General features: G+C 35.1%; 1 protein-coding gene across 3 annotated transcripts in view; it reads left to right on the forward strand.

Moving 5' to 3' along the window:
- LOC107745175 (coiled-coil domain-containing protein 150-like) overlaps positions 1 to 12,985 on the forward strand; it is a 15,663-nt gene extending 2,678 nt beyond the window's left edge. Inside the window, exons 3-25 of one of the 3 annotated variants that reach the window (XM_016559022.1) lie at positions 714 to 892; positions 1,489 to 1,605; positions 1,844 to 1,973; positions 2,067 to 2,110; positions 2,180 to 2,272; positions 3,774 to 3,881; positions 4,147 to 4,271; positions 4,604 to 4,757; positions 5,996 to 6,064; positions 6,268 to 6,360; positions 6,435 to 6,518; positions 6,682 to 6,780; positions 7,398 to 7,463; positions 7,548 to 7,672; positions 8,319 to 8,391; positions 8,479 to 8,603; positions 8,676 to 8,793; positions 8,920 to 9,090; positions 9,198 to 9,266; positions 10,407 to 10,538; positions 10,913 to 10,999; positions 11,292 to 11,429; positions 12,287 to 12,985. In XM_016559022.1, coding sequence (XP_016414508.1) covers positions 714 to 892; positions 1,489 to 1,605; positions 1,844 to 1,973; positions 2,067 to 2,110; positions 2,180 to 2,272; positions 3,774 to 3,881; positions 4,147 to 4,271; positions 4,604 to 4,757; positions 5,996 to 6,064; positions 6,268 to 6,360; positions 6,435 to 6,518; positions 6,682 to 6,780; positions 7,398 to 7,463; positions 7,548 to 7,672; positions 8,319 to 8,391; positions 8,479 to 8,603; positions 8,676 to 8,793; positions 8,920 to 9,090; positions 9,198 to 9,266; positions 10,407 to 10,538; positions 10,913 to 10,999; positions 11,292 to 11,429; positions 12,287 to 12,421 — 2,534 coding nt within the window. In that variant the 3' untranslated portion in view covers positions 12,422 to 12,985. The remainder of the gene's footprint in view (positions 1 to 713; positions 893 to 1,488; positions 1,606 to 1,843; positions 1,974 to 2,066; positions 2,111 to 2,179; positions 2,273 to 3,773; positions 3,882 to 4,146; positions 4,272 to 4,603; positions 4,758 to 5,995; positions 6,065 to 6,267; positions 6,361 to 6,434; positions 6,519 to 6,681; positions 6,781 to 7,397; positions 7,464 to 7,547; positions 7,673 to 8,318; positions 8,392 to 8,478; positions 8,604 to 8,675; positions 8,794 to 8,919; positions 9,091 to 9,197; positions 9,267 to 10,406; positions 10,539 to 10,912; positions 11,000 to 11,291; positions 11,430 to 12,286) is intronic. The other 2 variants (XM_016559023.1, XM_016559024.1) reach the window with 2 other exon arrangements.
- Positions 12,986 to 13,075: the final 90 nt, after the last annotated feature.

A 13,075-nucleotide genomic window follows, 5' to 3' on the forward strand; every position in this document is an offset into this window, starting at 1 on the left:
AATTTGGACATTTTCACTTTGGGGTGTACTCACTTTTGTGGCCAGTGGTTTAGACATTAATGGCTGTGTGTTGAGTTATTTTGAGGGGACAGCAAATTTACACTGTTATACAAGCTGTACACTCACTACTTTACATTGTAGCAAAGTGTCATTTCTTCAGTGTTGTCACATGAAAAGATATAATAAAATATTTACAAAAATGTGAGGGGTGTACTCACTTCTGTGAGATACTGTATATAGGCTGATAACCACTGTGGTACCGATATAACATCCCTGTTTTTTTTCATCGTTTCAAAACTTTTTACTGTTACTTATTTAGTTTTGAAGGTTTATTAAACTTTATTTTAAAGGTTTATTAAACATTTCAGAAATGTATATTTTATTTTATATCGCAATAAATACCTGTAGTGACAAATGTACCAAGATGTAAGCAAAACCTAAAAAAAATCTTCCAAAATCTACTTTTATACTGTAAAAACAGTATAACATAAACTGAATAAAGTCATTTTTTTAGTATAGTATTTTTTGTTTTGTTTAGTGTAGTTATAGTATAGTTTATAACTAGCTGTTTATAAAAACAATGAAAAGTCTATGCAATGTCCCCATTAAGATAACTAAGCAAACGTGTGTGTGCTAGAGAGTTTTACACTAATTTTGTCAGCGTGCATCTGTGGGAGCAGTTTCCAGTGTTTGTAATTTCCCTCTGTGTGTAGTGCATCTGCACGAGCGATTAACCGCACTGCAGGAGCAGCATGAGGAGGAGCAGCGCTCTTCACGGCGGGAGGTGCTGCAGTTACAGGATGAGCTGCAGCAGGCCTGTGAGCAGAGACAGGAGGCGCAGCGGGAGGTGCTCAGACTCAGGGAGGCGCTGGAGAACACCACCTCTGCTAAAGTAAAACAGCTTATGGGCTCATATTAATTAAGAGACTGCATGAAATGTTTGTGTGTAAAGATTATTAAATGAACCCATTCAGTTTTCAGGTGAAATGGAAACTAGTATTTATTTATATATAAAATATTTTAAGCAGTGTTTTTAGTGTCATGTATATGCTATTATAGTTTTCACCTAATTAATTATTAATGAATTTAATATATAAATTAATGATTATTTTTGAATTCATTTATATTTTAATTTTACATACATTTTTAGTAATTCTGTTATGTGCATCTGTCATCTTTGTTTGTTTTTATTTTTTCCTAAATATTTTAATATTAGTTTTTATTTTCGTTTTATTTCAGTTATTAATTTTAGAACTACAAGTTCATATTAAAAAAGTTTCCTTTTCACCCAATCAGCCTAATTTCACTTTCAGATTTCTTTATTTTAATTAACAGAAATGTTTTACGATAACAACAATTTTCAAAGAGTTTTCAAAGAGTGTATATTAATGTTTTTCCCAGTTCAACCAATGAATCTTTATAATGTCATAAGTATAATAGTTATTTCTGTATCAATTGATAGTTCTTGACCTCTGAAACTGTTCACAGATGAAGGAGCAGATGGCGCGGGAGACCACAGCACTCTTGGAGGCTGAGCAATCCCACAATGCACTGCTGCTGAGAGTGGAGGAGATGGAGAGAGTGGTGGAGAGGGAGAGAAGACAGGTAAACTGAAGAAAAGACTAGTAAAGGTTCACATTGTCTCATTGATCGTGATCTTACTTCTTATCTGATTGATAAATGTACTTAAATTATCTTGAATCATGTGTCTTGTTGAGAAGAGGCTGCTTCTAAATGATCAGACATTCACCTGATGGACGATAAAACGGGCCAAAACAAATCAAGACATTCATAAAATGCCTAATTTAAGCTTTCTGCCCGCTGTTTGCTGGTGTCTTGTCAGGTGGAGGTTCTTCAAGCAGACTGTCACGCCTTACGTACTGACGGACAGGCAAACAGGGCGGAGCTAAAGAAGAGGGAGGAGCTAATTCTGGGCCTGGAAAGAGAGTGTCGGGAGCTTCGAGACCAATCCGGTCAGAAATACTGAATTATGGGACATTTTAAACTATGTCTATACTACAGTATGTCTGTTGATTGTGAAACTAAAGTGTTTTGTTTCCTCTCAGGAGTGAAGGAGACTCTGATATCACAGCTGACCAAAGAGATCAAGGTACGAGAACATGTGAGAGGGACACTGACGGCGGGAATGACACGTCTCATGATGTTTGTGTGTGTTTAGAGTGTGAAGACGGCTCTGCAGAAACAGCAGCAGGAGAACAGCAGACTCATCAGAGATGGACGAGACCTCAGAGCAGCTGCAGATCAAGTCCAGGTACACAAATACACACTCATGTTTTATGGGGACATTCCATAGGCGTAATGGTTTTTATACTGTCCAGACTGCATTTTTCTATCGCCATACACCAACCCTACACCTAAACCTACCCCTTACAGAATTTTGAGACATTTTGTCCCCATATCGTAGGGTTTACCAGGACCAAACACACACACACACACACACACTCCCTCATGATCTATTTAGCATTATATAATTATGTTAGCTCAACAAACCCAACATACTGCCATTGTTCGTAGGGTTTACCAGGACCAAACACACACACACACACACTCCCTCATGATCTATTTAGCATTATATAATTATGTTAGCTCAACAAACCCAACATACTGCCATTGTTCAAATTTGGATTACAGCAATGGTTCCCAATTTTGTTTGGTCACATCTCTGTTTGAAAGTAGTGCTTACCCCCCTATAATCTAATTGTCTTAATATTATATATAATATATAAAATATTATATATTATAATACTAAAGGGGACAAGGGGAAAAGAGTGAGCTGCAATATAAGAAATTAAATTGTACCTATTGAAGAATGTATGTGAAAGGAAAAAAAAAACATTAATTTCCTGCAGTTTCTCTTGAGATTTTTTGTTGACAAATACAAAAGAAAACAATTAAAACAGCATATGTTCTTTCTGTTTGTACTGTTTTGAATGATAAAACATGGAAGATACTTCACTGGAAGATCAACTTTTCAGCATTGTTTTTAGTTTTTTGCTTTCTGTGTTGCAAAAATTTACATAAAATATTTTAATTATTGTATATTATAATAAAAAAAGATTTTTTTTTGCTACAATATTAGCAGTTATGTTTAAAAATTCTATGAAAAATCATAAATTTTCTGCCAGTTTCTCTGAGCTTTTCTGTGTTTCTGACAAAAAACAGCACAATTCTGTTGACAGTGAAAACTGCACACGTTCTTTTGTTTGAATAATGAAGTTACATGTTTCATTGGAAAATAAAACTGAATCAACTTTTGTTTTGTCAAAAGGCTTGCATTCTGTTTATTTTTTGTGTTGCAAATATTTACATAAAGCTTTTTAATTATTAAAAAATGGGCTTTTACAATATTCCCAAATAAATGAATAAATAAAAACTGATACTGCAATATTAAAAGAATAACTCACCCAAAATAAAAAAAATCCTTTCATATGCAAACCCATATGACTTTATCATCTTTGAAACTCAAGGAGGGATGAAAGGATGGTAATTGTAACTGTCAAGCTCCAAAAGCATATAAAAGTACTGTATAGTAATGTATATCATTCATATGTTCTATAACCTTCTGAAGTCATTCAAATAATATGTGTGAAAAACAGTCAGGCCGTTATTCATCTGGCTCATATGTATCTGTCCATCCATTCAGCTTTGTTAAGCCAAATAACATGGTAAACTTTGCTTTTCTGATGTAAAAATGTGTGTGCTTGTTATGAATGAAGGTTATTGTAAGAAGTTAACCTCTTTCTTTCTCTCAGGTGTTGAATGAAGAGTTAGAGGTTCAGTGTTCAGAGCTGAGCACCGCACATCATTCATTAACGCTGGAAAACACTCGACTACAGACAGAACATCACTGCAAAATTAAGGTATTTCAATTCAGCAACTTCATCATTTGATGGCATGAAAAACAATTGTACATTGGAATTGGCAAGGTGTCATAAGAAACAAAATAAGAATAATAGTAAAAGTTAAACAGTATTTAGCAAATTAGCACGAATTAAACAAGTGATTCAGAAGGATAATGATGGAAAATAATAGTAAATATGCCAGTAATAGCAAAACTGAACAGAAGTTCTGCTGATAGAGACAGTATTTCTCTCACACACTGCTGGGAATGTGTTGTTTGTTCAGGCGGAGAGAGATCGTGTGTTTAAACACCTTCAGGAGCAGGATCTGCTTTTAGACACAGCCAGAAGGAACATCCAGGCTGAACTACAGGGCACCATATCAGAGAAACTCACCCTGCAGAAAGAGCTGTGAGATACACAAACAAATTCACTACTAGAAATCATGCACAGCGGGTGGATCGCAAACCAAAGCAGGAAAAAGACAAACGCTTCCTATGTCTTTTGTTGCTGACGCCAAACGCTGTATCCAAGCAAACGCTAACATATTTTGACTTAAATTCATCTCACTTGTAGATTGTTAGATTTAGGCTGATGGCAACGTGTTGCGTGATCCTTGAAAACCAAAAGTAAACAACATAATAGAAAATATGACTGTAAATCACAGTTCTGACATAATGTACTGTAAATGAGATCAGTATTTTAATGTTTGTAATCATCAGCTTTTTAAATTTCTCTCAAAGGGAGGCACTGAAAGCAGATCATGGCAAACTGCAGCAGAGTTCCACCGTTGCCCAGGAGACAGCTGTCAATCATCAGCAGATGCTGGAACGCACCATCCAGCGGCTTCAGGGGGAGCTCAGCTGTGCCGTGAAAGATGATCAGATAAAGAGTGAGGTCAGCTGAAAGTTCTTTTATAAGTTCAAAGAAAAGGACTGCGATGTTGTTTAAATGTATATGAATGAAACCGATAAACAAATTCTGACCAGATGAATCACATTTGAAACATTGTTTTGTTTGTTTATTATTATTATTATTAGTAGTAGTAGTACCATATTTTCTATATTATATTATATTATATTATAAATTTAATAATAATATGTATCAATTATATATGACAAATTCTACATAATTACATAATTAATATACATATTATATAATGTATTATAATTACTAGCATGCATATTGTTTTTAATAAATTAATTTTAATAATAATTGTAATAATTACAGTGACAATAACAAATGTAATAATAATAATATCAATACAAAATTGTATTAAATTATGCTTAATTATATAATTAATATACATATTCAATGTATTGTAATTATTAGCGTGATTAATTTTTTATAAGAATAAAATGTTTTTAATAAATTAATATTAATAATTGTTATAATTACAGTGACAATAACAAATGTAGTAATAATAATAATAACAACAATACAAAATTTTATTAAATTATACATAATTATATAATTAATATACATATACATATTATACAATGTATTATAATTATTAGCATGATTAATTGGATGATAATACAATTATTAAATTATTACAAGTATTAAAATTGTTATTAAAAATAATAATACAATATTTTATTTATTATACATTATACACACACATTACAGAATGTGTTGTAATTATTAATATTACTAATTCATTGTTAATATATTGTTATTTTTATTCATACTTTTATTTATTCAAAAGCTGCCATTTTAGCAAAGCAATACAGCAACAAATGGTTGTGCGCTAGCACCGAAATTCTTTTCACATCATACTAACAACAGCTCTGAAAGGAATAGTTCACACAAAAATGAAAAATGTTGTCATCATTTACTCACCCTCGTGCCATTCCAAACCTGTATAAGTTTCTTTCTTATGCTGAACACAAAAGAAGATATTTAGAATTTTGAAGAACCAAACAGTTGTTGGTCCCCATTGACGTCCATAGTAGGGAAAGAAATACTATGGAAATCAATGGGGACCATCATCTGTTTGATTATGACATGAAGGTGAGTAAATGGTGACAAAAACATTTTTGTGTGAACTATCCCTTTAACATTTGTAAAAACACTGTGCCACACAACCATTTGTGGCCCATTGCTTTAATGAACTCTTTATTTCCAAATCTCAGATGAACTCTGCAGTCATTTCGCTGGAAAAGGAGAAGAACATTCTGGAAACACAGCTGTCGGAGATCAAGGTACTGCTGACCAAATGTGAGGTCACTTCCAGTCTTTCTCTAGTGCATTCAGGAGATCAATTCAGTTCCTGGTTGAGTTTTTTCACTGAACTTCATTTCTTCTCCTGCATTTGCTGGGTATAAAATGGAGCTCATTTCACCTGCTACACTGGCTCCACTACAGCAATTACCATAAACATCCTCTTCATCCCTGTGATTGACAGGTGGAGTTGACCATGGTGAACTCAGCACTGCAGAAACAGAAGGAGGAGAACAAGGAGCTGATGGAGAGCCTGGCAGCCTTGGAGCATCAGCAGGTTTGAGATCAAAAGATCACAGAGTCAGATGCATGTCAAAGGAAAGTGCGCTTGTAAATCTCTCTCTCTCTCAGGTAACTCATCGTCAGGTAGAGCAGATGGTCTGGGACTTGACAGACAGCAAGAACAAACTGGCCTACGAGAAGGGCAAGATGCAGGTCTGTTTCACACAGACACACACATTTTGTATGTGTGACATACAATGATGCTTGAAGAGTCACTTGATGAACACACACGTTATATGTCAGAAACACATCAGGCTTCAAATAAACAGACTCTGTGTGTGTGTGTGTGTGTGTGTGTGTGTGTGTGTTTACACAGACACGAGTGCAGCAGATGGCTGCTGACCTGAAGACATTGAAAGCAGAATGTACTCAACACTGTCATAGCAACACTGCACTGCAGAACACTTACACACAGGTAAACACACACACACACACGAACACACACACTGCTCTAACAAACTGTTTCACAAGCTCTGTGCCACTCAGGTGAGTGAAACTGAACTGCATGAATGCAGAAAAGCAACTGAACTGGTAAAAATGTTCAGACTGTTTATTGATTAAAGGGCTCATATCCTGAGGAATCAGATTTACGGACATTTTTTGAGATCAAACAGTTTGACAGTCTATTATAAATAAACAAAATTATTAATATACTAAGCAACAAAAATGCTTCATTTGTATATCACATAATTTCTGTAGTGCTGAACCAGTATTACAATTCTGGCTGATACCTGACAAGCCAATTATTATTTTCTTGATATGGCTGATTTTAAAATTAAAACTCTGTAACTCTTGTTTTATGCTTTTTAAAGAGTTATTGCATAATGGAGCATTTAAAAACCGTGCGAGAGCAGCAAAGCATTGTTGGGCGTAGGGTGCAAAATGGTGACATAAAACAAAATAATGGTTGTTTTTTGCAATGAAACTTTTAAGGACTTTAAGAATAAATATGAAATAATAAATAATGCATGATATGACCCCTTCAACGAGTCAACTACTGAATATTTAATACTCTTTCTGTCTCGTTCTCAGGCGCAGAGGGAAAATCAGACATTAAAAGAGCAACTCTTCGCACTACAGCAACAGCACAGAGACACGGTGAGGGATTCAAAGAAAGACAGTTGAAACCTATGAGCTGAATTTAAAAAAGTTCAAAAGTTTTTATGTTTTTGTGCATAACAGAATGAAGTAGCTCAAACTCTGGAGAATGTCCTGTCGTCTCACACTCGTCTGCAGCAGAACACACAAACACTGCATGCAGAGCTGAGAGAAAGAGCACAGGAACTACACACACTCAGGAGAGAGAGGTGTGTGTGAGGAGACTAAGAGGACACACATCTGATTAGAGGAAAAGGGTCATTGCAACTTAATGGGGTACTCATTTTTTATGTTGCACTGGCAGCTGTTTTTGACTTGTGGGATGGATGTAGCATTAGTTCCCAAACCCATTGCAGAAGTGCTGTATTCACAGTCAGCCATGGGTAAAGAAATAGCTCAGACAAAAATGTCAATTTGCTGAAAATGTACTCACCCTGAGTTCATCCAAGATACAGTTTCAACATAACAGATCTGGAGAAATGTAGCATTGCATCACTTGCTCAGCAATGGATCCTTTGCAGTGAATGGGTGCCGTCAGAATGAGAGTCCAAACAGCTGTTAAAAACATCACAATAATCCACAAGTAATCCACACCACTCCAGTCCATCAGTTAACATCTTGTGAAGCTAAAAACAGTTTATAGGAAATAAATCCATTATTTAAGGCACTTCACAGCTCAAGTAACACTTTTTTTTGTATGAAACAATTATGAGAGTGCTTAAATATTTGCTCGTTTCTGGAGAATGTCTTGCCCCATAGACTTCCATTATAAGTGCATTACTGTAAACATGGTCTTTGTTTAAGTCAGTGATTGTTTGTAGTAACCAGCATTACTGTGTGTTGTGTGTTTGTCAGACTGCAGGCTATGAAAGAGATTCAGAGGCTTGAAGCTGAACTAGAGAATCACGACGCAAGGAACAATGAGAAGGTTTAACGCACACAAACACTCTGATGACCAAATAAACAAGAGATGAGATCGAGGAGTTTAATTGTTTACATGCTCACATTTTTGAAGGTTGAATCTTTGCAAAAAGCACTTGATGAAGCTCAACTGGACAACAGGAAACTTTCCCAGAGTTTAGAGCAGGCCTTACAGGAAAACCACAATGCACAAGACAAATTAAACACCCTCAGCGAGAGGTGAGGGAATGTGAGTTTATGGCTTATGTCCTCCGTGTTTTCTTGAGTTTACATTATACATGACTGCATCAGCAGGGAGGCGGAGCTTAAAGATGCAAGGGCAGAGATTCGGGGATTGACAGAACATGTAGATTCACACAAGAGCTTGCTCAAAAGGGAAAAAGACTCTGGGAGAAAGTCAGCACAGAGGGTAATGTTAAAGAAATGATGTATTTTGATAATTTTGAGCATTTACCGGTATATATAAATGCTTTATAAACACATTTGAATTTTATTCAGTTCTACTCTGATTCAACTACTCCCATTTTCTATATAGCTGAAGAAGGCGCTAAATGATGCATCGGCAAAGTCAGGTGACCTCTCACGAGCCAATCAGCAGCTTGGAGAGAAAGTGTCTGAGCTGGAGAAGCTTATATCCCATCAGAAGTCTCAATTGAATCAGTATCTGGGCAACAGAACAGCACTGAATCACTCTCTAAGAATCAAGGTGTGTCATTTTACCCTCCGTCTGTGCTGGATACAGGCTCTCTCACTAGTAATAACATCCCAGAATATACAAACTGAGTTTTTACATCGTCTTTGCCTTCCCGACAGGATTTGGAAGCAGAAATTAAAAGTCTTGAAGAAGCAAAGGACGAATATAAGAGGAGGAGTCATGAACAGGTATATGTTCAAACCTGTTTATATACAAACAAGGGAAAATTGCCTCTCTAAAGGTTATGCTAAATCAAATATTTTCAAAATCCAATAGCTGATGTTTTTTTGAGTGACTACATAAATAAAATGATTTATGTATGGTATTTGATAAGTGACTTTCTAAGGCCTCTACATCATTTACATAATTAATACTGCCCCAGAAAAACTTTTCTAGGATCTACTGCATGTCTTCTGCCCCCTTGTGGATTATCCATGCAAATCAATAAGTAGAAAAGCTTGCAATATCATTTCTAAATGTTGGCCTCCGAGTGCAATACATGTTATTTGCTCGTTAAAGTAATGGAAAAAATAACTTTCTTATTTATACTTTTAGTCACCTTGATATTTCATTAATATTAATATTTCATTATTTATATAAAAAAAAAAGTGTTGAAATGCTGTATTTGAGGTAATACTTTTTAATAATGTATTTAATAGTGTATTATGTTGAGCACAATAAAATTAATTTAAGTGTTAAGTTTAATTAATTTAAATTGAAATTTGCTTGGCTATATTTAGAGTGCTTTTCAATCTAATGCTTTTTATAGTCTTTATATTATACATAAAATTTATTATATATTACATATACATATTCCTTGCAAAATAAAATACATTTAAGTATTATGCATAATTACAGGAACAGGTTTATTTAAAAATTTATCACCTGAATGTATTTTAGAATTTTTCTCTAGTGTACATCTGAAATGTCTTTTATAACCTTTTGTTAATTGTATACCTTGTATAATTTATTCAGAGATCGCCATGAAAATAGCCTTGATGCTGGCATGGTGTTAAAAAGTGAATAAATAGGCTAAATAAATAATAACAGGAACATTGTTCATCAAACTTGATTTGAAGTTTAACCATAATAGTCTTGAAAAGTATTGTTGAAGGCAGAGAACTAGTACACAATCACTGCTTTAATAGCTTGAGCAGCTTAAAATGTTGCATTTCTAAATTCACCCTTTGAAGCACTGCTGATAAAAAAATGTTAGAACTAGAAACCAAAGAAAAAATGGGATTATCTGACTATAACCAACTTGCTGGACTACAGTGAACATCCTGACTAATCCCTGCTAAAGATGATATCTCATGTGTGTGTTTCAGTCTCAGTCTTTGCTGCAGCTGCGCTCTGAGATGCTTTCTCTCCAGTCTGAGCTGCAGTGTCTGTCCTCCACTCAGCAGGGGGAGCTACAGGCCGAAAGAGATCTCAATCACACGCTACAGGAGAAATGCTGGGTCAGCGCTCTCTTGTTCACCTTTAATCTGTGGCGCTGTCCCAAATGTTGACCTCAGCCCTTATGGTCCATGTGCAATTACATGGACTCGTAGAAGCAGGAGCCACAAGTACCCATCCTCCTTTTCTGCCCATGTCCATTTTTCTTCTTTCATCTCTTTCTCAGTTTGTTTGCTTTAGGATTCTCTTTCCATATCTCTTTTTTCCTTCCTCTGTAGCTTGCAGTATCAGCAGGCTACAGTTCCCTTCATCTTTCCTGTCTGTTACGCCCTTCAGGGCATCAATACTGCAAGACCAACAAAGTGCTGGAGAATTGCCATTATGTATATGAATAATCAGGGGTATTGTGCTGATTGCTGCTGTTATTTGTGTGCAGCACCTGGAAGAGAGTTTGAAAGGGCTCCAGGACGAGAGGGATGAGGCAGAAGTGAGACTCGGGGAAGTTTGTCTGGAGTCACAGCAGGTAAACAAACCCCAACAACATCCGTTTATACACTAGCAATAATAATAGAGATATATAATGAGAGAATTTTTATTGTTGAGTAAACTGAGTCTGAATGCTGTTGTGTTTCCAATGATCGTGTCTCTTGTTCCAACATTGTGAAACTGATGCTGGAAACCGTGTCAGATTTTACGTTGCCGCCTCCTTCTCTGATCACAGCCAGTGTTGAAATCATGCAAGCTCTCCAGAGGATGGAAAATTCTTCGCCTTTGATTTGATTCCTTCGTTTCCATCCCGCTTCTCTGTTCCTCAGATCACAGAGAACATGGACGAGGACCACAGAGGGCTCTGCTCTAAATCTGAGAGCTTTAATGGCCAGACAGAACCACAGAAACTCACAGAGAGCTTGTGCAGGACGGGGAAAGACACCACACGGTCCACTCCAGCTCAGGTAGCAAATATTGCTATACAATAGGTATACAAAATTCAGGTATACAAAACAAAAAATCAAGAAAATTATTTTATACTGTATTTGGTTGAGATCCATTAAAAAGGCTCCTAAAAATTCAATGATCAATTGTACAGAAGCATTTTAATTTTAACATAAGAAAATAAATTTTCAAATGCTTTTTTTAAAAATGGAATTTAAAAGGATGTATTTATTTATTTATTATTTTGATACACTTTACAATTTTCTAATTAAAAATAAATATACACTACTGTTCAAAAGTGTGGGGTCAGTAAGATTATTTTTTAAGGAATTTAATACTTAGGATGCATTAAATGAATCTAAATTTGTTACAAAAGATTTCTCTTGGCTTCCACAAAAATATGAAGCAACACAACTGTTTTTAACACTGAGAAAATCAGCATATTAGAATGATTTCTGAAGGATCATGTGACACTGAAGACTGGAGTAATGATGCTGAAAATTCAGCTTTCCATCACAGAAATTAATTACATTTTAAACTATATTTAAATAGAAAACAGAAATTTTACGTTGTAATAATATTTCACAATATTACTGATTTTACTGTATTTTTTCCCCAATAAAATCTTTCAAAAAAAAATGTTCCCCATAAAATTCTACCAAACTCAGACTTTTAAATGGTAGTTTATATTACAGATACAGAAAAAATATAGATGTATGTTTGTCCAAAGTGTCTATTTTTACATAGTCTTTTAGCAGACGCTTTTATCCAAAGTGACTTAAATTTTTTGACATTCAAATTCATTCAGCTTGCTCTCAATGACATCTCTGGTCTTTGTGTTTTTATTCCTGACCTGAAGGCTGTTCTCTGTTTTTAGACTCGCGTTTGCTTTTTTGACCCTGAACTGGAGCCCTGGGCCTCAGCACTACAGCGCTGGGAGATCAAGAAAGAGCTGGGACACATCGCCGGCAGTTACAAACCCACAAGACACGTACGTGCGCTGACCACCTGATAACAGCCTCCACGGAGAAGTGCATCACAAACTCATAGATCATGCATGTAACCGGCTTGAAAAAATGCAGTTATCTATACAGTAGGTGTGTTTGTATGCAAGTACATATCAAGCATATTTAAAACATGTATTTTATTGCTTGAAACTAAAAAGTGCACTAGCAAAAATACATTGTGTGTGTGTGTAGAAAGACTGCTCATAAAATAAAGTGGAAACAGAGCTGCACTTTATGACCACGTGCCCTAATTACTCACAAATTACTCATGTTAAACATGTTTTTTTCCCTGCAGCCCGCAATAAAGTTATTCAGTTGCAATAAAATAAGGTCAAACTCTTATACCTGCAAAATGAAACTCCAGAAAGTACAAATATAACTGCAAGGGAGGTGAGGTCTTGCTGTAAAAAAGGGACAACCTCTATTATTTTGTCTGTTTATTATTTTTATTGGTGCATATTTTTTTTATTGGTATATCTTTTTTTTGTCATGCCAATAAAGCTATTTGAACCTGAAAAGACAATAAAATAGCAATTGCAATATAATAGAATTATTTTTTTATTTTATTTTTATTTATTTATTATCATTGTATGCTGCTGTGACATGTAAATTTTGCTTAATAAAGTTGATCCAATCCCAAAAAATTTTGTAAAAAAAAA

The sequence above is a fragment of the Sinocyclocheilus rhinocerous genome, unplaced genomic scaffold (genome assembly GCF_001515625.1).
Source record: "Sinocyclocheilus rhinocerous isolate Xijiao unplaced genomic scaffold, SAMN03320098_v1.1 scaffold257, whole genome shotgun sequence".
Taxonomy (NCBI): Eukaryota; Metazoa; Chordata; class Actinopteri; order Cypriniformes; family Cyprinidae; genus Sinocyclocheilus; species Sinocyclocheilus rhinocerous.